Here is a 24,613-nt window from a genome sequence, read left to right on the forward strand (position 1 = left end):
GTAGGTGGATCATATGAGGTCAGGAGTTTCAAACCAGCCTGGCCAACATGGTGAAACTTCGTCTCTACAAAAAATTAAAAAAAAAAAAAAAATTCAGCCAGATGTGGTGGCAGGTGCCTGTAATCCCAGCTACTTGGGAGGCTGAGGCAGGATAATTGCTTGAACCTGGAAGGCAGAGGTTGCAGTGAGCCCACATTGCACCACAGCACTCCAGCTTGGGCAACAGAGTGAGACTCTGTCTCAAAAAAAAAAAAAAAAAAATCCAACTTTCTCGTCAAAATTTACAAAGTACCATGTGAAATGAAACGGCATTAAGACAACAGTGAGAAAACTGAAGCCATAACACAGAAAAAGGAGAAGGGCTGTGCTGCATACATAGCTGGGATACACATAATAAATACAGAGAAATCTGAAGATAATTAAGAAATAAAAGATGCAGAACTTCTCTTTAAATTCAGCAAGATTCAGCATTGCAGCCTGGAAACTATGTCCTCTCCACATGAAGAATCAATTTTATTTCTTCACCACTGATGTTTTCCAGCTCTGAATTGAAGTTACAAGCTAACTTTAGCAGGAATACTTATGGCTTATTATGGAGCATCTGTTACACAGCAAGAACTGTCATGTATGTTTGCTACATTTAAATATAAAATCATCCTCACGACTTATAAAGCTTCCCTAGTACTTACCTGAACAAACTGACTCAATAAATAAATTTACTTATGTCAATTATAAAAAGTGAAAAGAAAAATAACTAAAGGGCTATAGAGTTCTCCAACTAAAAACAAAATGAAGTGTTCTAACTAAATAAAATGTAACTTAATACACTAATTGTGGAATTACATTTAAAAATTTTGTATGCACTAAATTTTGTAAAAATTATTCTTATAATCACAGACCAGCTCACATAATGAATACTTCATAATCTGTAAAATATTTATATGAAAAAAGATACAAAATAATTAGGGGTCTGTCATGAGTACCAGGCAAGTATAAACAGAATTTTCATGGGGAGATTCAGAACTATAAGCCACAGAATGTACAGTAATAAATTCAATACAAAGCACAGAATACATTTTCTTTCAGCATTTTTGAGGTTTTTAGTTTTCTAGTAGTCATCTTGTTAAAATGATTTGTTTTGTTCAGTATTGCTTTTTTCTTCTGAAAACAGGTACAAATTCATACACACAAACTCACTCTAATTTTCTTACACTTAAGGTTTATCTTTAGACTAACATATATTTAACTATATGTAAAAACTAAATGTCTGCATGTGTTTGCAGGCAGACAGGAAACATGCTCAAAAAATAAATATTAGAAAACTTTAAAAATACTTATTCAGGCCTCAGAAATGTATGGATTTTATTATACTTCTACATAACTTTTATTATGACCATAAAAATAACACTGTAATCAATAATTTAATTTTACATTTTAAAATAAAGTATAAAACTGGATTGCTTGTAATACAAAGGATAAATACTAGAGGTGATGGATACCTCATTTACCCTGATGTGATTATTATATACTGTATTCTTGTATCAAAATATGCCATATATTGCATGAATATATACTCATATTATATACCCCAAATAATTAAGAAAAATAAATTTAAATAAAATAAACATTTGGCTGGGCACGGTGGCTCATGCCTGTAATCCCAGAACTTTAGGAAGCCGAGGCGGGTGGATCATTTAAGGTCAGGAGTTCGAGACCAGCTTGACTTACATTATGAAACCCTGTCTCTACTAAAATACAAAAATTAGCTGGGCATGGTGGTGGGTGCCTGTAATCCCAGCTACTTAGGAGGCTGAGGCAGGAGAATTGCGTGAACCCAGGAGGTGGAGGTTACAGTGAGCCGAGATCGTGCCACTGCACTCCAGCCTGGGTGACAGAGCAAGACTACCTCTCAAAAATAAAATAAAATAAAAACAAAAATTTAACCTACAGAAATAATATTCTTTAACTTATTTGCAGTCAAAGCCACTAGCAAAAGAGATTACTAGAGATGTTAATCCATTATGTTACCAAATAGTATACTGTTACCATGTTTTACGTACACCCTTGAGTAAGGTGGAATAGGTTAATGTCTGTGGCATAATAACACTTCATTGAATGCACAATATTTAACATGTTAAAAAGGTTGAATATATTAACATCACATATAATCTGAAATTTAAAAAATATACCGCATTTTATATAAAAGTATTAGTACAATATACTAATTTTAATTTACTTATAAATGAAATTGTTTTCTCATAATGCACAATATTACTCTGAATGCCTAACGCACACATTGCTTAATATTATAAGTTAACCATAAGTCTCTTCACTTAGATTTTCATCATACATCTCATATTTTAATGTCTTTTTCATAGCAAAGTTTATAAATAATGCTCACCTAATAAAAAAGAATCTCTCATATCTGATGCAGCAACAATTGATCACATGCTTTCACATGTAAATAGGAGTGAAGAAACAGCAGGAAATAATTTAAGAGTTGAATTACATTATTACTCACTTTTCAAAAAATCTAATTTTTTCAAAAAGTTAAGCATACTTTGAATGCAATAACTGCAAAAAATTTCTACTTTTAAAGTTATATACAAATATTTTACCAATTTTAGTTTTAGATTTTCTATACTCAGCACTCTGATTTAGTAAAATACCTGAAGCATCAGTGCCTTACATATTTCTACTGTAAATTCTCTGATATTTACACACTTAATTTTTGATTAAAATTTTAAAAAAATTTTTCCTGTATCTGCAAAAATATGTTTTAGTATGAACTCTCTGGTGTTTTCTAAGCTGTAGTTTTTGAAAAAGTATTTTTCCAACTTTATTACATTCGCACAGTTTTTTTCAATATAAATTCCCTGATATTGAACAAAGTTTGAGCAACTGCTTCAGAGGTTTCCTCTAATACAAAACGTGTACAGTAAGATCTGTGATACAAGTAAACATATTACAATTCTACTACAATGTTCTTCTTCAAAATACTCTTCACTTTAAAAGCTTATGTTTTCTTAAAGATATTTTGACAGTAGTTGCACTTATAATGTTTTTATTAAGTATGAACTCTGATGTTGAGTAAGATGTGAGCATGTATTAATGGCTTTTTCACAGTCTTTATATTTGTACAATATTTCTCAAGTATAAATGCTTTCCTGTGAAGTAAGGTGTGAGCATTAGTTAAAAGTTTTGTCACACTGTTCACACATGTAGAAGTTTTCTCCTGTATAACTTATCTTACCTACAATCAAGTGTGACAACCATTTAAAACTTTATCACATTCTTCACATTTCTAGGATTTCTCAACACTATGATTTATGTTTTGAAAAGTTTGAGGTGTTTTCAAAGCACTGTCACATCTTTCTGGTTTGTAGAATCTCTCTAGTATGAATTATCTTATGTCTTTTAGGAATTGAGAATTTATTAAAGGCTTTGCCATATTCTTCACAGTCACAGGAGTTCCCTCCAGTATGAATTTTTTTATGTTTAGTAAGAGTTGAGGACTGGTAAAAGGCTTTGCCACATTTTTCACATTTGTAGGGTTTCTCTCCAGTATGAGTTATTTTGTTTAATAAGGCTTAGGGACTGGTTAAAGTCTTTACCACATTCTTCCCATTTGTAAGATTTCTCTCCAGTATGAGTTATCTTATGTTTAGTAAGGGTTGAGGATCGGTTAAAAGCTTTGCCACATTCCTCACATTTGTAGGGTTTCTCTCCAGTATGAATCATCTTATGTGCAGTTAGTTGTGAGGACCGGTTAAAGGCTTTGCCACATTCGTCACATTTGTAGGGTTTCTCTCCAGTATGAATCATCTTATGGGTAGTAAGGTTTGAGGACTCATTAAAAGCTTTGCCACATTCTTCACATTTGTAGGGTTTCTCTCCAGTATGAATTCTCTTATGTTTAGTGAGGGCTGAGGACCAGTTAAAGCCTTTGCCGCATTCTTCACATTTGTAGAATTTCTCTCCAGTATGACTTGTCTTATGTTTAGTAAGGTATGAGAATCGGTAAAAAGCTTTGCCACATTCTTCACATTTGTAAGGTTTCTCTCCAGCATGAGTTATCTTATGTGTAGTAAGGGTTGAGGACTGGTTAAAGGCTTTGCCACATTCTTCACATTTGTAGGGTTTCTCTCCAGTATGAATTATCCTGTGTGTAGTAAGGTGTGAGGACCGGTTAAAAGCTTTGCCACATTCTGTACATTTGTAGGGTTTCACTCCAGTATGAATTCTTTTATGTGTAGTAAGGTGTGAAGACCGGTTAAAAGCTTTCCCACATTCTTCACATCTGTATGGTTTCTCTCCAGTATGAATTATCTTATGTGTAGTAAGGTGTGAGGACCGGTTAAATGCTTTCCCACATTCTTCACATTTGTAGGGTTTCTCTCCAGTATGAATTCTCCTGTGTGTAGTAAGGGTTGAGAACCAGTTGAAGGCTTTGCCACAATCTTTACATTGGTAGGAATTCTCTGTAATATGAAATCTTTTATGTTGAGTTAGGTGTAAAAGCATGCAAAATGATTTTTCACATTTTTTACATTTGAAAGGTTTCTTTCTAGTATGTCTTATCTTATGTCTGTTTGAATTTGAAAATGTATGAAAGACTTTTGCAGATGGATCACATTGAAATATGTTGCTCTGGGTAGTTATCAAACACTGGTTTAATTTGTTATCATGTTCTTTGTGCACTTTACACTCATCCACACTTTTATAGCCTTTTTGTAACTGTAAATTGTCATGTCCATATTTTCCATATTTTTTCAGAATCGCTTCTTGAAAAGAATCTTTAATGTCCTGCTCTGCCCAAAGGTCTTGGGGAAAATGAGAACATATAACTGAAAGAAATAAAAATAACAAATTACTTTACTTACTAGACACAGATAAATATAGTTTACAAATCTAACCTCTAATATACAAACTACATAAATAAGATGGCATAGGAAAATACCAAAGGCCCTCATTCCTTTATAGACATATAAGTGTAAAAAAAAAAAAAAAAAGCCAACCAAATTACATCTGAAAAAAATTTATAAATGAGTTAAGTGTGTGAAGTGCCCCTGGTGAGAACAATGCAAAGAGCCACTTAGAAGTAAAAGTCTGTACATTTACCCAACACAGCTCTTTCTGCTCCCCAATATAACATACTGTCTTTAGAAGTAAATTGCCAACTTGTTTTTAATGACAAGTAAAATACTGGCACATTTATCTTTATTACTTGCTTCTAGGAGCCTTTCCAGACACTGGTTTGTGTCTCTCTTGAAATACAATGCTGAAAGAAATGGTGGTATACTTTGGAGTGACAGTTTTAACTTTGCTGAGACCAAAGGTAAATGTTTCAGCAACAGAGAGACTGCTGTACCACAGACAGAAAACAGGTGTAGCACGTGATTATTATTAAGAAGAAACATGAATAAACTCCTTTAACTAAAAGAGAAAGACAAAATTTCAGACAAGACACATTCTAAGAACATGTTTGAGAGACTCCCAGAATCTCTAACCAAGACGATTGTTCAGACTATGCCAGGACAAAGCTACATTATAAAGATTGTGACAGGTAGCCTTTTTTAATGTCCAAATTTCAATCAAGGATTACAATGTATACAAAATAAGGCAATATGGTTCCATAAAAATATAAAATTTTCAAAAAGAAACTATAAAAAAGATGTATACACATTGATTTTAAAAACTGAAAATAAATTGAATAATACTCAGTGAGTGAAACAGGAAGACAGAGAACTATAGAAAATCAGAAAAACGAAGAACATAAATATTTAGAATATCAAAAAAACAAATTGTGGAGGTAATAAATATAAAAAATAGCTGAAAAATCTTGAAAGAAACGATGTAAAGATGAAGAAGCTCAACAAACAAACTAGGAAACACACAAAGATATTTACAACAAACACATATATAAGCACAATTTCAAAAGTCACAGACAAGAAGGGAACCTTGGGAGCTGCAACATAAAAGTGACGCGTCATTTGCAAGCATAGTCTTATGAGACAGCCAGTGAATTGTCAACAAAAATTTTGCAGGCCAGAAGGGAAGTGTGTAATAAAGTCAAACTCCTGTAAAATACAGCGATCAAGTAAGCATAATATCATCAGCAAATCTGTCCTGCGAAATAAAAAGAAAATAACTTTCAAAAGTAAAAAAATTCTGAAAAGTATATTGGAACTCCATAAACCCTACATACAAAATGTACTGAAAGCAGTTGCTTCTATTGAAAATAACATGATTCAACAAAAACAACACAGTCAAATAAAAATACATTACTTTCGGGAGGGGGGAGGGATAGCATTAGGAGAAATACCTAATGTAAACGACGAGTTAATGGGTGCAGCACACCAACATGGCACATGTATACATATGTAACAAACCTGTACGTTGTGCACATGTACCCTAGAACTTAAAGTATAATAATGAAAGAAAAAATAACAAAACAAAACAAAAACAAAAAACAACAAAAAAATACATTACTTTCTGGGAAAGATTATATGCACATATATACTTTTACTTCTAAGTATATGCACATACACCAAAATGGAATTTCTTAGCATTATCATAATGGTGCAGAAAGCATTTTAAATTATTCTCTAAAATTTGAAAGTGAAAATCAGAGAAATCATTATAAACATCTGTTAATAAATATACAACATAAAAAGATATAATTAGCAAAATCAATGACAAATTTGAGGGGAGATGTAATGAGAAAAAAAATGTGCATGCAACTGAAGTTCCTTTTTACCAGATTGAAATATACTGTTATATCTTTTAGAGGTTTACGTAATCCCCAAGGTCCAAAAAAGAACATGTGTGTATAGATACACAAAACAAAATAAGAAGTAAAAGCATATCAATATAAAAATAAAAAGATACAAAGACAGAGAGAAAATGAGTGACCAAGATATAAGAATCAAATAAAACAATTAATAAAATAACATTAGTATGTCTGTTTCAGAAAATTATTTAAATATGTATCTTTAACTTTCCAATCAAGAGACATACTTTTTCAATAAAGAGATTTATTTAAATATTTAAAAAACTGAGATCCAACTTGCCTTTCTACGACAGTAAGCTGAGATCTATTGATTAAAAAAAAACTGAAAGTGGCAAGATGGATGTAGATATTGCATGTAAATATTAACCAAATGAGAGAAGAGGTCAAAATAATATTACATAAGCTACATCTTACATGAAAAACTTTCATATTTTATAAAATGTACTGCAAGTCAAAACTGCAAAGAGACAAAGAAGGGCATTAAACAATAATAGATTCATTTACTGATAACCTAAGTCAAATGTGTGTGTGTGTGTGTGTGTATCTCACATTAAGGTTCCAAATACATAAAGCAAATATTGATAGAACTGAAGAAACATCTAGACAGCAATACTATAGTAGGACATTTCAAAAACTTACTTTCTGTAATAAAAATAAATCAAAACAGAATATTTGTAAGTGAAGAGAGGACGTGAAGGCAGTATAAAACAATTATTTCTAACAGAGGTATAGAGAAGATTCCTCAACAATATCGGGATACACATGCTTCTCAATTGATCATACAACATTCTCCTTAATAGACCACGTTAGGCCAAAAAAGAAGTCTTAACACATTTGTTAAGACTGAAATTGTATGGATTATATTATATGAACAAAATGGGAGTATAAAACAATAATAGAAAAACAATTAAAAATTTACAAATATATGGAAATTAAACAACACACTCTTGAGCATGCTCCTGTTCAAACATAGAAATAATAGATATTTTGAAAATGTCCATACTTTTCAAAGTAATCTACAGATTTAGTGCAATGTTGTTAAAAATTTCTCATTGCATTTTTGAGGAACTAGAAACAACAACCCCAAAAGTATATAAAATGTCAAGAGACAATAAAGTACCCAAGAGTCTTCAAAAAAAAGAAAATGTTGAAGGCATTATAGTTCCTGATTTAAAAGCACATTGCAAAGCTACATAATTAAAACAATTTGGTATAATGGTTAAAAAGCAGACTAATAAAATAGAATGCCACATCTATAGAAACTTTCACATATATGGTTATATGAAGAGTTATTTTCATATCCATAATTATTGCAGCATTTTTTACCAATAGGTAAAAGCAATGCAAGTTTCTTTCCTTTTTCTTTTTTTTTTTTGAGATGGAGTCTTGCACTGTTGCCCAGGCTGGAGTGCAGTGGCATGATCTTGGCTCACTGCAACCTCCGCCTCCTGGGTTCAAGTGATTCTCCTGCCTCAGCCTCCTGAGTAGCTGGGACTACAGGTGTGTGCCACCATGCCTGGCTAATTTTTGTATTTTTAGCAGAGACAGCATTTCACCATGTTGGCCAGGATGGTCTCGATCTCTTGACCTTGATATCCGCCTGCCTCAGCCTCTCAAAGTGCTGGGATTACAGGCATGAGCCACCGTGCCCGGCAATGCAACTTTCTGTCACCAAATTATCCAATAGATATAATTTGCAATATAAAAATACTGGAATATCATCCAGGATTTAAAAAGCAGGAAATATTCTAATAACTCTAAAAATAAAGCTTGATGACATTATGCAAAATAAAATAAGCTAGCCACAATGAGACAGAGATTGTATGAGACACATGAAGCAGTCACATTCTTAGAAATAGAAAACAAAGTGGTGTTTGCAAAGTGCCAGAACATCAGACAAATTGGTTGTTGTACATTGAGATTTAGCTTTGCAAGATAAAACATTCTAGGGGTATGCTGCATAACATTATCAATATAATTAAGAGGAATAAACAGAATATTAAAAAATATTTGATAATGGGCCTGGTGCCGGGACTCACATCTGTAATCCCAGCACTTTGGGAGGCCAAGGTGGGCGGATCACAAGGTCAGGAGTTCGAGACCAGCCTGGCCAACACAGTGAGGCAAAAGAATCACTTGAACCCAGGAGGCGGAGGTTGCAGCAAGCCAAGATCCCGCCACTACACCCTAGTCTTGGCGACAGAGCGAGACTCTGTCTCAAAAAAAAAATTTGCTAATATTTTATGTGTTTTTGACAAGTAAAAATGAACAATTAATACCAAGAAAGATACAGTTACAATAGTTTCAATATTATCTTCAAATCCCAAAGTGTTTCTCCCACATAGAAGTAATGTAGATTCACAACAGATATTGAAATTAGGAGAATTTTTATAACTGGTCACCTAGCCAAGATTGAACGACCATTTACAACAAACCTACACAACAAATATACAAGTCATAAAATAAACAGAGATGATATTTGTAGAGGCAAACAAACACAGAGGTAATTATATTGGCAGTAGACACATGGCTGATTTATATTTGATTTGGCTAGACACTGTCTTAAATTGTACAGAGTTAAACACTGTCATACACAATGACAATATAAAATAAAACACCAAAACACAAGCAACTGGTGTTAGGTGTCATACCTTAAAATATATAACACAATATAAAAAAAATATATAATATATATAAAATATATAACACAAAATTAAAATATGGAATGTAAAACGTATTGGATGCCATCAAGTAGATCAATATATTCATCAAATGAATCTTAGAAGAATATAGGGAAAAAGTAATACAGAGGTAACTTGAAGACAAAAAAGGCTGAGAACTTCCCAAATTTTGATGTAACAAAAAAATTTCTAACCAATATTTAATTCAAAATTATTTTACTTCAAAAACAAGATAAAAATAAGGTTACTTTCCAAAATAAAAATTCAGGGCATTTATTACAACTACCACAGTCCTACATAAAATGTTACATGGTGGCCAGGCACAGTGGCTCAGGCCTGTAATTCTAAAGCTTTAGGAAGCCAAGGCAGATAGATCACTTGAGACCAGTAGTTCAAGATCAGCCAGAGAAACATAGTGAAACTCTGCATATAAACAAAAAGAAATGCTAAAATGAGTCCATTATGTTGAAGAACAAAATGACGCCAGAAGTATCTAAAAAATGTATAAATATAAAACTCTCTATTAAATGTAAATACAGACACATATAGAATTTTTTACTATCATAATGATGCACATAAAACCCTTACAGTTCTTCTTTAGATATAAAAAACAAGATATAAATCTGCATAAATCTGTTAATAGATACACAATGTAAGATAATATGGTTTTTAATATTAATAACTAATTGGAAAATATAACAACAGGTTTTGTACCTAATTGAAGGTGTGATGAGATTAAAATACATTGTTTTAACTTTAAGATGTTTTATGTAATCTGTTTTTCAATATGGTTACATTATATTTCAAGATGATTACATTATACTTCTGGAAAGTATGCAAAACAAAATAAAAAATAATCAAAGCAACTCACAACAAAATTAAAACAAGCAAAAATTAAGGTAGTAACACAGGAAATGAGAAAAGACATATCTACAAGAAACACAAAATAGTAACAATGAGGTGATTTCTGCAGATCAGCAGACTTAGTCTTTCCCCCTGCTGGCTGAGGAATCTGGGCAGTCCAGATGTATGGAATTTCTCCCAGTGAAGCACACCCCCTTCACCAAGAAGCAGCCAGAGTGCCTTGTTAAGTGGTTCCTGAATCCTGTGCATCCTGACTGAGTGAGGACCACCCCCACAACAGGCATTGTAAGACAACTTATAAAGAAGTATTCCCACTGTCATCAGCTCAGTGCCCATCTGGGATAAAGCTTACAGATGAAGGAGCAGGCAGTTCTCTCTGCTGTTCTACACACTCCACTGGTGACACCTCCAGGTGTGGGAGAAACCCAGGCAAATAGGATCTGAAGTGGATCCCAAGCAAATCACAGCGGCCCTACAGAAGAGGGGCCTGACTGTTAAAGGAAAAACAGAAAGCAACCACAGCAGCATCAACAAAAATGTCCCCACAAAAACCCCATCCAAAGGTCAGCAGCCTCAAAGACCAAAGCTAGATAAACTCATGACGATCAGAAGAATCAACAAAAAAATGCTGAAAACTCAAAAACCCAGAGTGTCCTACTCCTCCAAATAATCAAAACTATTTCCAGCAAGAGCACAGAACCGGGAGAAGCCTGAGATGGATAAATTGACAGAAGTAGGCTTCAGAAGGTGGGCAATAATGAACTTCAGTGAGCTAATGAAGCATGTTCTAACCCAATGCAAAAAAGCTAAGAACCATGAAAAACATTACAGGAGCTGTTAACCCGAATAACCAGTTTAGAGAGGAACATAAACGACCTGATGCAACTGAAAAACAACATGAGAACCTCACAATGCAACCACAAGTATCAGTAACTGAGTAGACCAAGCAGGAAAAAGAATTTCAGAGCTTGAAGACTACCTTGCTGAAATAAGGCAGATAAAATTGAAAAAATAAAAATAAAAAGGAATGAAAAAAATCTTCGAGAACTATTGGATTATGTAAACAGACCAAACTTACAACTGATTGCAGTACACTAAAGAGAGGGAAAGAATGGAACCAAGTTGGAAAACATACTTCAGGATATCATCGAGAAAAACTTTTCCAACCTAACAAGACAGGCCATCATTCAAATTCAGAAAATCCAGAGGACCCCAGTAAGATACTCCATGAGAAGATCAACCTCAAGACACATAATTATCGGATTATTCAAGGTTAAACTTCAGGAAAAAATGATAAGGACAGCCAAAGGGAAGGCCAGGTCACCCAGAAAGGGAAGCCCATCAGAGTAAAAGTGGACCTCTAAAAAGATACCCTACAAGCCAGAAGACATTGGGGGCCAATATTCAGCATTCTTAAAAAAAATGAATTTCTAACCCAGAATATCCAGCAACTAAGCTTCATAGTGAAGGAGAAATGAAATCATTTTCAGACAAACAAATGCTGAGGGAATTCATCACCACTAGGCCTGCTTTGCAAGAGCTCCTGAAAGAAGCACTAAATATGAAAAGAAGAAACCACTACCAGCAAATGCAAAACACATTGAAGTACAAAGACCAATGACACTACGAAACAACTACGTCAACAGGTCTGCAAAATAACCAGCTAGCACCATGAGAACAGGATCAAATTCACACATAACAATATTAACCTTAAATTTAAATGGACTGAATGCTCCAATTAATCCCAGAACTTTGGGAGGCCAAGGTGGGTGGATCATGAGGTCAGGAGATCGAGACCATCCTAGCTAACACGGTGAAACCCCGTCTCTACTAAAAATACAAAAAATTAGCAGGGCGTGGTGGTGGGTGCCTGTAGTCCTAGCTACTCGGGAGGCTGAGGCAAGAGAATGGCATGAACCCAGGAGGCGGAGCTGGAAGTGAGCCAAGATTGTGCCACTGCACTCCAGACTCCAGCCTAGGCGACCGTGTAAGACTCTGTCTCAAAAAAAAAAAAAAAAAAAAAGGCACAGAATGGCAAGCTGGTTAAAGAGTCAACTCACTGGTGTGCTGTATTCAAGAGACCCATCTCACATGCAACGACACACATAGCCTCAAAATAAAGGGAGAAAAATTTACCAAGCAAATAAAATCAGAAAAAAAGCAGGGGTTGCAATCATAGTTTCTGATAAAACAGACTTTAAACCAACAAAGATCAAAAAAGACAAGGAAGGACACTACATAATGCTAAAGGGATCAATTCAAGGAACACCCAGATTTGTTTTTATTGCTTGCTTGATTGATTTTTTTTGAGACGGAGTCTTACTCTGTCACCCAGGCTGGAGTACAGTGGCATGATCTTGGCTCACTGCAAGCTCTGCCTCCCAGGTTCACACCATTCTCCTGCCTCAGCCTCCTGAGCAGCTGGGACTACAGGTGCCCGCCACCACACTCGGCTAGTATTTTGTATTTTTAGTAGAGACGGGGTTTCACCTTGTTAGCCAGGATGGTCTCGATCTCCCGACCTCATGATCTGCCAGCCTCAGCCTCCAAAAGTGCTGGCATTACAGGCGTGAGCCACCGTGCCCGGCCTTATTGATTTATTTTTTTGAGATGGAATCTCACTCTGTCGCCCATGCTAGAGTGCAATGGCGCGATCTTGGCTCACTGCAACCTTCACTTCGCAGGTTCAAGTGATTCTCCTGCCTCAGCTTCCTGAGTAGGTGGGATTACAGGCACCAACCACTATGCCCAGCTAATTTTTGTATTTTTAATAGAGACAGGGTTTCACCATGTCTAGGCTGGTCTCAAACTCCTGACCTCAGGGGATCTGCCTGCCTTGGCCTCCAAAAGTGCTGGCATTACAGGCATGAGCCACACGTCCAGCCAGCACTCAGATTTATAAAACATACTTAGATACCTACAAAGAGACTTAGACTCCCAAACAATGACAGTGGGAGACTTTAACACCCCACTGCCAATACTAGACAGATATCTGAGAAAGAAAAATAACAAGGACATTCAGGACTTGGACTCAGCTCTAGGTCAAGTGGACCTGATAGATATTTACAGAACTGACCAGCCAGAAACACAATACACATTCTTCTAATTGCCACATGGCACTTACTCTAAAATTGATTACATAATTGGAAGTAAAACATTCCTTAGCAAATTCAAAAGAACCGAAATCATAACAGTTTCTCAGACCACAGTGCAATCAAATTAGAACTCAAGAGTAAGAATCTCACTCAAAACCACATAACTGCATGGAAATTTAACAACATACTCCTGAATGACTTCTGAGTAAATAATAAAATTAAGTCAGAAATCAAAAAATTCTTTGAAACCAATGAGAACAAAGAGACAATATACCAGAATCTCTGGAATGCAGCTAAAGTAGTGTTAAGGGGGAAAATATAGCACTAAATACCCACATCAAAAAGCTAGAAATATCTCAAATTGACTTCCTAACATCACAACTAAAAGGAAAAGAGAACCAAGAGCAAACAAACCCCAAAGCCAGCAGAAGACAAAAAATAACCAGGATCAGAGTGGAACCATAGGAGATAGAGACACAAAAAACTCCTTCAAAAAAATCAATATATCCAGGAGCTGTTTAAAAAAAATAAAATAAAAGAGATAGACCACTAGCTAGATTAATAAAGAAAAGAGAGAAGAATGAAATAGACACAGTAAAAAATGATAAAGCAGATACCAGCACTGACCCTACATTAATACAATCATCAGGGCTTGGCGTGGTAGATCATGCCTCTAATCCCAGCACTTTGGGAGGGTGAAGTGGGTGGATCACCTGAGGTCAGGACTTCTAGAGCAGCCTGGCCAACAAAGTGAAACCCTGTCTCTACTAAAAATAAAAAAATAAAAAAAATTAGTTGGCTGGTGCTTATAATCCCAGCTACTCATGCGGCCGAGGCAGGAGAATTACTTGAACCCAGGAGGCGGATGTTGCAGTGAGCCGAGATTGCACCATCACACTCCAGCCTGGGGGACAAGAGTGAGACTTCATTCCAAAAATAAAAAAAAGAAGAAGAAAAAAAAAAGGAAATACAATCATCAGAAAATACTATAAACACCACTATGCACATAAACTGGAAAATCTAGAAGAAATGGATAAATTACTGGACATCTACACCCTCCCAAGACTGAACCAGGAAGAAGTTGAATCCCTGAATAGACCAACAACAAGTTCTGAAATTGAGACAGTAATAAGTAGGCTGCCAACCAAAAGAAGCCCAGGACCAGATGGATTTACAGCTGAATTCTACCAGAGGTACAAAGAAGAGCTGGCACCATTTCTTCTGAAACCATTTTAAATGAAAGAAAAGTAGGAACTCCTCCCTCATTTTATAAGATCAGCATCATTCTGATATCCAACCTGGCAGAGATATAAAAACAACAACAACAAAAACTTAAAACCAATATCCCTGATAAATATCGATGCAGGCCGGGCACAGTGGCTCTTGCCTGTAATCCCAGCGCTTTGAGAGGCTGAGGCGGGCAGATCAGCTGAGGTTAGGAGTTCAAGACCAGCCTGGCCAACATGGTGAAACCCCATCTCTATTAAAAATACAAAAATTATCTGGGTGTGGTGGCACACGCCTGTGATCCCAGCTACTCAGGAAACTGAGTCAGGGGAACTGCTTGAACCCAGGAGGTGGAGGTTGCAATGAGCCAAGATTGTGCCACTGCAGTCCAGCCTGGGCGATAGAGTGACACTATGTCAAAAAAAAAAAAAAAGAAAAAAAAGAAAAAAAAGAAAAAAAAACTGATGGAGAATGAGAAAACTATTTTAAAATTAATATGGAACCCAAAAAGGCCCCATATAGCCAAGACAATCTTAGGCAAAAAGAACAAAGCCGGAGGCATCATGCTATCCAACTTCAAACTATACTACAAGGCTGTAGTAACCAAAACAGCCTGGCACTGGTATAAAAACAGACACATAGACCCACGAAACAGAATAGAGAACTCAGAAATAAGACTGCAAATCTACAACTGCCTGATCTTTGAAAAACCTGACAAAAACAAGCAATAAGGAAAGAACTCCCTATTTAATAAATGGTTCTGGGAGAACTGACTAGTCATATACAGAGAATGGAAACTGGATGTGGTAAGAAAAAGAGCAAGTGTAAGGTGAAAAAGCCAGGTTCAGGCCAGGCGCAGAGACTCACGCCTGTAATCCAAGCACTTTGGGAGGTCGATGAGGTCAGGAGTTCGAAACCAGCCTGACCAACATGGTGAAATCCCATCTCTACTAAAAAACTACAAAAATTAGCTGGGCATGGTGGCGGGTGCCTATAATCCCAGCTACTTGGGAGGCTGAGGCAAGAAAATTGCTTGAATCAGGGAAGTGGAGGTTGCAGTGAGCCGTGATGGTACCATTGCACTCCAGCCTAGACTACAGAGTGAAACTCCATCTCAAAAAAATAAAAAAGGTTCATTCTTTTAATGAACCAGCTCTCATTTGAATTAATGAAGTATAAACTTTCTGATTATCAAAAGGCTGGTGCCAAGGCATTTATGAGACATTCGTCCCCATGACCTAAACACCTCCCTACTAGGTTCCACATCCAACATTGGGGATTACATCGCAGCATGAGGTTTGCAGAACGTTCATCCAAACCATATCACAGACAAACTAGGCTTAACAGACATGTACAAAATTTTTCAGTTAAAAGCAAAATAATATACAATATTCTTATTTGCACCTGATGTATTCTGTTAGAACACATAACAAGTCTTACTAAAGAATACGTAGTGGCTAATATGTATAATTTCAAAAATTTGGAAGACAAAAGTGAGAGGATCACTTGGGACCACAAGTATAAGACCAGTGTCAGTAACATAGTGAGAGCCTGTCCCTAGAAATAATCAAAAAATTAGCCAGGCATGGTAGTGCATGTCCATAGTCTCAGCTACTCAGGAGGCTGAAGTGTAAAGATCACTTGAGTCAAGGAGGCTGAGGTTGCAGTGAGCCAAAATTATGACACTATACTCCAGCCTGGGTGACGGAGTATGATCATGTCTGAAAACGACAACAACAAATAAATTTAAGAAGACCAAAATCATGCACTGCATGGTATCTGACCAAAACTGAATAAAACTAGGAATTAAAAGCAAAAGTAAAACTGGCAACTCCAACAATATCTAAAAATAAAACACATGGGCTGAGTGCAATGGCTCACACCTGTAATACTACCATTTTGGGAGGCTGAGGCAAGAGACCTGCTTGAGCACAGGTGTTGGAAACTAGCCTAGGCAACATAGGCTAGTCTCTAATAAATAAACTCTGTCTCTAATAAATAAAATAAAATAAAATTAAATTAAAACACATTCTTCAACATATTCCTGCTCAAGGGTCAAAAATTTTAATTTTGTTAAGATGCCAATACAACCTACAGAGGTGAACAAATTCAGTACAATCTCTATAAAAATCTCAATAGCACAGTTATTACAGAAATATTCTTTAAAATTTTTAAATGTGATTGTGAACTATAACTAACCAAACACCCATGAAAAGAACAAACAGGCATTATACTTCCTGATTTTGAAACATTAAAAGCTACAATAACAAAAACAGTATGGTACTGATACAAAGACAGATAAACAGACGAAAGAGCAGAATAGAGAGTTCAGAAATGAACCCTTGTGTATATGATTAAATGATCTTCCACAAAGCTGCCATGAACACACAATAGAGAAAAGATAATCTTTTCAAAAAATAATGTTAAGAACTAAATGTCAACACTGATAAAGTTGGATCATTTCCTTGAACCGTATATAAAAAATGTTTTCAATAAAATACTTACATTAAAAAAACTAACAAATCTCTTAGAACAAAATAGAAAAAAGTCATGACATGGGTCTTGGCACCATTTTCTTAGATACAACATTAAATGCATGAGCAACAACAGAAAAACAGAAAAAATTAACTACACGCTACTTCAAAATTTATCCACATTAGAAAAAAAAAACATTCAACTGTGTAAAAATGCCTCATAAGAAATGGGTGAAAATATTTGCAAGTCACATGTGATAAGAGTTAATATTCGGGCCAGGTGCAGTGGTTCACACCTGTAATCCCAGCACTTTGGAGGCTGAGGTGGGTGGATCACCTGAGGTCAGGAGTTGAAGACCAGCCTGACCAAATTACAAATTAATAATTTGTAGAGAAACACGTAAAAATAAAAATGAAAAATGAAATCACCTCACATCCATTACAATGGCCACTATAAATTTTTTAAAGACGCCAACTCTGTTGATGATGCAATGAAAATGAAACCTCTGTTGATTGTTGGTAGAAAACAAAGTTGCAGTCATTATTTTAAAATGTTACATTTCTCAAATAATTAAAAGTGGAATTATTATCAAATACAGCAACTCCATTAATGAATCTATATTCAAAATATGCAACAAAAGACCTAGAAGACATATTTGAACATCTATGATTATTGTACCAGTACTCACAAAAGTCAAAAGGCTGAGGCAACCCGGGTGTCTCTTGATTTATGAACACATCAAAAATGTAACATATACATAAAATGGAATATTATACAGACTTAAAGAAGAAAATCTTGTCAATTTTAAGACAAACTTTGAGAATATTATGTCATCTGAAATAATCCAGAAACAAAATGATGGACACTGTATGATTCCACTTATATGAGATATCTTAAATAGTCACACTCATAAAAACAGAAAGTGGAAGGGTGTTTGTCAAGGGCTGGGGAGAGGGTAAAATGGGTTGTTGTTACTTAATGGGTATTTAGTTTTAGTTTCACAAGATGTAAAATTTCTGTAAGTCTTTTGCATAACAATGTGAACATACTTACCATGGCTAAAATGCAATTATTATTATTACTATTATTATTATTATTATTATTTTTTGAGACGGTGTTTTGCTCTTGTTGCCCAGGCTGAAGTGCAAGGGGCAATCTTGGCTCACTGCAACCTCTGGCTCCCAGGTTCAAGGAATTCTTCTGCCTCAGCCTCCCGAGTAGCTGGGATTACAGGCACCTGTCACAAGACCCCGTTAATTTTTGTATTTTTAGTAGAGATGGGGTTTCACCATGTTGGTCAGGCTGGTCTTGAACTCCTGACCTCAGGTGGTCTGCCCACCTCAGCATCCCAAAGTGCTGGGATTACAGGCATGAGCCACCACACCTGGCATGTAAAACGTTTTTTTTTTGAGACAGTCTCACTCTGTCACCCAAGCTGGAGTGCAGTGGCACAATTATGGCTCACTTCAGCCTCAAACTTCCAGGCTCAAGTAATTCTCTTCTCTCAAATTTCCCAAGTAGCTGAAACCACTTGTGCATACCACCATGCCTGGCAATTTTTAAAATAATTTTGTGGAAAGGGAATCTCCCTGTGTTGCCCTGGCTGGTCTCAAACTTTTGGGCTCAAGTGATCCTCCTTTCTTGACCTCCCAAAATCCTGGGATTACAGTTGTGAGGCACCACCATGTCTGGCCTTGAAATGTACACTTAAAGAAATTTAAAATGGTAGGCTGGGCGCGGTGGCCCATGCTGTAATCCCAGCACTCTGGGAGGCTGAGGCGGAGCGATCACTTGAGGTCAGGAATTCAAGACTAACCTGGAGAACATGGTGAAACCCTGTCTCTTCTAACAATAGAAAAAATTACCCAGGCATGGTGGCGGGCACCTATATTCCCAGCTACTCGGGACGCTGAGGCAGGAGAATTGCTTGAACCCAGGAGGTGGGGGTTGCAGTGAGCCGAGATCGCGCTATTGCACTCCAGCCTCGGCGACAGAGCAAGACTCTGTCCCCCCCCCAAAAAAAAAAAAAAAGATTTAAGATGGTAAATTTTATGTTACGTGTTTTTACAACCATTAATTTTTCTTTTTCTTTTTCTTTTTTTTTTTTGAGACAGAGAATTGCTTGAACCCGGGAGGCAGAGGTTGCAGTGAGCTGAGATCGCGCTATTGCACTCCAGCCTGGGCAACAACAGTGAAACGCCGTCTCAAAAAACAAAAAACAAAAAACAAAAACACAAAAGTTGAAGAGGTATTTCCTCCATCAAATTCACAGACACCAATGCAAAACTATATTGTGCCCATTGTCAATGCTTCTATTTTAACGTAGGACTGGAAGTAAGTGGCAGAATGATGAGTCAAAAACATTTTTAAAAAGCCACTGAAATTGAAGAAAAGTAAGTTACTTTTTGTGGATCATATGATCTTATATATAAAAAAACCATAAACACTACATTGAAATTTGTCTAAAGTAATGAATACACTCAGTAAATTAGCAAAATATAAAATTAACATACAAGTATAAACTACTGTTCCATACATTTTAACCATCTGATACAATAAAGAAAACAATCTTATTTACAATAGCATTAAAATAATAAATTTCTGAGAGGAAATTTAACCAAGAAGGTAAAAAAAATCTTTACAATAAAAGATATAAGATAGACCAGGCACAGTGGCTCACGACTGTAATCCCAACACTTTGGGAGGCTGGGGCAGGCAGATCAAGAGGTCAACAGATCACGATCATCTGGCCAACATGGTGAAGCCCCATCTCTACTAAAAATTTAAAAAATTAGCTTGGCGTGGTGGCATGTGCCTGTAGTCGCAGCTACTCAGGAGGCTGAGGCAGGAAGATTGCTTGAACCCAGGAGGTGGAGGTTGCAGTGAACCAAGATCGCGCCACTGCACTCCAACTTGATGACAGAGCGAGACTCCGTCTCAAAAAACAAAACAAAATAAAACAAAAAAGATATATCAATGAAATAAATTATTGAAGACACAAATTTTAAAATATTTCATGTCCATGGATTGAAAGAATAAATATTGTTAAAGTGTCATATTATCTAAAGTAATCTATAGCTCCAATAAACTTCCTATTAAAATTCCAGTGGCATTTTTTTCCACAGTAATAAAAAATACAATTCTAAAATTTATAAGAAACTGCAATAAACTTCAAATAGCCAAAGCAATCTTGAGGCAAAAGAACAAAGCAGAGGGGTATTATACTTTATAATTTCTAACTATATTTCAAGAATATAGTAATAAAAACAGGATGGAATGTGCAAAAAGATTAACAAACAAAACAACGGAACAGAAAACACTACTTTCACACATTTCAGACATGATGAAAAAAGAGAACTAAAAAATAGTTTAACATAGAGTTTCCCAAAATTATGCAGATATCTGTGTGTCCCCCCAAATAATGGAAAAGCAGGGAGATTGTGCAGTCTTTTACATGCCTTGAAAAGGACTCTGGCTCTCACTGTAAACCTGAAGGAAGATCACCAAAAGGAAAGTAGAATCTTTAAAGAATTTAAAAGCATAAGACAGAAGATGCTCCTACGTGACAGCCAAAAAAAAAAAAAAAAAAGCCCAAAAAACAAAAACACTCAGGCATCCCAGAAACTATTTCCTTTGGAACACAGCTTCCCAAACCACATTTTAATGGCCAGCTTTCTTTTTGACCTTTGGACCTCACATCTGTGTCATCTGTTGTGTTCACTCTCACCTACCTGGGGGTTTGGCTACCATCTCATGTCTCTTTATATTCCAGGGCTCTTTTCCTTGCTCCAGACAGGTGATCAGGTCTGGCTTAGTGAGAGCAATACCTGCTTTATTAGAAATAAATAACATGAATCTTTCTCATATTCTCCAATTACCAACCTAGTACTATGCTTAGTAAAGAGGAGGTGATAGAATATTCTAGAAAATTAATCCTAACATACTAATTAATAAGAGAAATTTCTAAATATTTAGAAAATATTTTAAATTTGTAGGTTCTTAATTTCACTACCCGGTACTCATGAATCAAAAAATTGGTGGTGATGAATGGATTTTAAAATATGGGCAAATATATATGTACATATATATACATTTATTTATTTTTGAGACGGAGTCTCACTCTATTGTCCAGGCTGGAGTGAAGTGGCATGATCTCGGCTCACTACAACCTCCACCTCCTGGGTTCAAGCAATTCTCCTGCCTCAGCCTCCTGAGTAGCTGGGACTACAGGCGCCTGCCACCATGCCCGGCTATTTCTGTATTTTTAGTAGAAATGGGGTTTCACTTTGTTGGCAAGGCTGGTCTCAAACTCCTGACCTCGTGACCCGCCTGCCTCAGCCTCCCAAAGTGCTGGTATTACAGGAGTGAGCCACCGTGCCTGGCCTAAAAACATGGGCAACAATATTTTATGACACTAAATTACTGGAATTACCACTAATCTAGAGTGAAGGATACAGATCAGCTCAGGAATATGGAAAGTTCAGGTCAAGATGAAACATCTTGAATACATTGTTTTCCACACACAGCCTCAAGATTTTCTTGAAAAAACAGATCAGAAACTCATTTATGCAAAGCATGAATTACCAAAAATCATTCCACAAAAAAAGAGAAACCTTTACGGTATATTAGAAATTGTGTATTAAAGTTATTCTCACCCAAGAAGACCAGGTTTCTGTAGTTCTCTAACATCACTTTCCTATACAAACTCTGCTGAGCACTGTCCAGGCATTGCCACTCCTCCAGAGAGAATTCTATGGCCACATCCCTAAACGTCAATGGCCCCTGAAAAGCACAAGCACACAGACACACATATATTTACCAAGTGGCCATGGGCGGAATTTATTATTTGAATTAAAATGAAATGACAGAGCGAAGAGAATTGGTTCTGATTAATAGAAATGACAAATTTTCCAATAATTTTTAACACAGAAATATTCTCTAAAATATTCTCTAATTCTGAGAGAAGAGAATGGCATAAGATCCACAACACCAGTGTATATATGATACTTTTCTAGATAAAGTATAAAATTAAGAGCATAAACACAAACATATACATTTTTGAGTGTTATTATTTATATCATAAAGAATGAGTTGTGTATATTTTTCAGACAAAAAGAGACGTTGAGTTAGAAGGCACCTCCTGAATTTTAATGTTTACAATAAACTGGAAATCTTGTGCAGATTTTTTTTCAGAAGATCTGGAATGAAGTCTGAGTTTCTGAATTTCTAACGAGCTCACTAGTAATGCCAAAGTTTTTGGCCCCAAAAGAAAATTCTGTGAAACATCCAGTAAGTGGAAGAGCCTGTGTTTTACCAGATTTTTCTGGCCTGTAAAACAAAGAGCCTTCATTTTCCAAAGACAGCTATATGCAAAGAAAACATAAGAAAAAAGGGCAGCTGCCAGATTAAATGTGATGGCTTATGCACATTAACTGCATAAAGATGCCTAATAATGACAAGAAAAATAGTTAACTCTGTAGTGAAAGAAATATCAGAGAGCTTTTTAACCAAGTAAATTATTAATATCAACCATAGTAGGACAAATTTTTATGTTGTGCTTATGCACACAGAAGAACATAGCATCATTGCCTAGATATTGCCCCTCCAAAAGTAAATTATATTCTGAATTCAATCATACAGAAACATCAGTTTTATGCAAAGTTCAAGATACAGGTATCTCCAATGTTCTGTAATTTTCAATAATGATTTTAAGTAGTCTTTCTTCAGCACCCTATATAGCAGGTATCTCTCAATCTTTTTTCAGAACTTTCTGGGTAATAAATGCCATCCTATTTAAATAAGTATTTTCTTAATCCTGTTCTGCATAGAGCTAATGGAGAACACAGATGGAACCTCAACATTACATATTCTCCACGTAAACCCCAGCTTTCCCCAATAGGAATCTTGAGTATCCACATCCTTCCATGTTCAACAGCCACAATGGGAACATTTTTAATAGTGCAGATCATAAATTCATGGTAGGAATTCTGCATGGCATATAAGAAGCCATGATATTGAGAATGTAGAGAAGGCTCTAGTACATAGGAACGAAATATTTTGCATAGACCCTTGACTATCATTAGAATTTTAAAAAGTAGTTAAACTCATTAGTAAGGAAAAACACAAGTAGAGAAGTAAAGGTTTGCAAATACTAAATGCATGAGACTCTAGAAAAGAGTGGACAAAGCTCTTGATGTGAGACTTATTTAGCTGAAGAAAAAAAAACATCATTTTTCCTCTTTCTCCTTCTTCTCTTGGAATCCTTTTCAGATGAAATTCTCTAAAGAAGTAACATCTACATCTTGAGAAAAGTGCCTTAAATGTGTCAGCACCACCTTCTTACCTGCTAGCACCACACCCACAGACAGAAGGACCAAGACCAAAAAGTCCACCCATACCTCTCCTTTATAACAGAAGAGATTCAGGAAAAATGTGCTGCTCCATGGATGTAAAAATATAAGTTTCTCCTTTCCTGTCTCAGGTGCCCTCCCCGCCACAAACACCAGCAATTTCTGCTACAGTAATGAACATATGGGCCACACTGCCCTGTCCCTACCAAACCCAAACAGAACAGCTATCGTAACCACCCTTTAGTGCAAAGGTGGCACTTAACTCTCACGAATGTATCTTGAAGCCCTCATACTTCATTCTGGCCTCACCTTAGAGTCACATGAGGCACTTCATTAAAATAACATGGATGCTTCCACCCACAACAATAAACAGAAGCTGTGGGGAGGGCACAAGAGATTTCCGCCAACTGGTCATGTGATCTTAATGAGAAGCCTGGGCTGATAACCACTTAGCTAAGCATTGCCTCTCAAGCTTTAATGAGCTCAAAAATCACTTGGTAATGTTGGTCCCACTTTATGTAATGTGATTCTGCATGTTTGGAAAGGGTTCATGAATGGGTGTTTCAAACAAGTCCCCTGCCAATGCTGATGTTGCTCCCCCAGGCTCATCATTAGCATTAGTTAGAGAAAGCAGGCACCGCACAGAGTCCCTGACATTCAGCACTCTTGTCACAACACAAATACTTCTGGTACAAATGAAGACAACCACACTCCATCCTGAAGTTTTATATTATTTGCTGGCTCTTTAAAGTTTACAGAGGAAACAAAAGGCAGCAATGTTGGAATAAGTCTGCATTTGGAAAACAACATGTACACATGTACTAATGCAATAATTATTAAGCAGGTACTATGTGCTCAATAGTACAATATAGAGCACTGTGCTGGGCATAACATATTATGTGATTTAATCCCCATAACACATTGGAAGTTGATACTAAGTGTTCAGTAATTCTCAGGATTTAGATAAAGGGCCCAGCATTATTACTTCTTCCTCTGTTTCTCTGTTATTGATTTTTTAAAAAAATGTACAGAATAAGGCTAAATATAGACAGAGGAGGGGGCATAGAAAGAGTTTAAGAAATTTTTTTCTATTTATATTTACTTGTCTATAACTTGTGGAGCAACTAC

The 24,613-nt window shown here is 36.0% G+C and overlaps 1 protein-coding gene across 1 annotated transcript in view; it reads right to left on the minus strand.

Moving 5' to 3' along the window:
* Positions 1 to 915: 915 nt before the first annotated feature.
* Positions 916 to 24,613, minus strand: part of LOC103783562 (zinc finger protein 100) — a 47,704-nt gene continuing 24,006 nt past the window's right edge. The window contains 4 exon segments of the mRNA XM_008955526.6: positions 916 to 3,579; positions 3,581 to 4,847; positions 20,867 to 20,962; positions 21,791 to 21,917. Of these exon segments, the coding sequence (XP_008953774.3) occupies positions 3,366 to 3,579; positions 3,581 to 4,847; positions 20,867 to 20,962; positions 21,791 to 21,917 (1,704 nt within the window). The 3' untranslated portion in view covers positions 916 to 3,365.

Source organism: Pan paniscus, chromosome 20 (assembly GCF_029289425.2).
Source record: "Pan paniscus chromosome 20, NHGRI_mPanPan1-v2.0_pri, whole genome shotgun sequence".
NCBI classification, from domain to species: domain Eukaryota; kingdom Metazoa; phylum Chordata; class Mammalia; order Primates; family Hominidae; genus Pan; species Pan paniscus.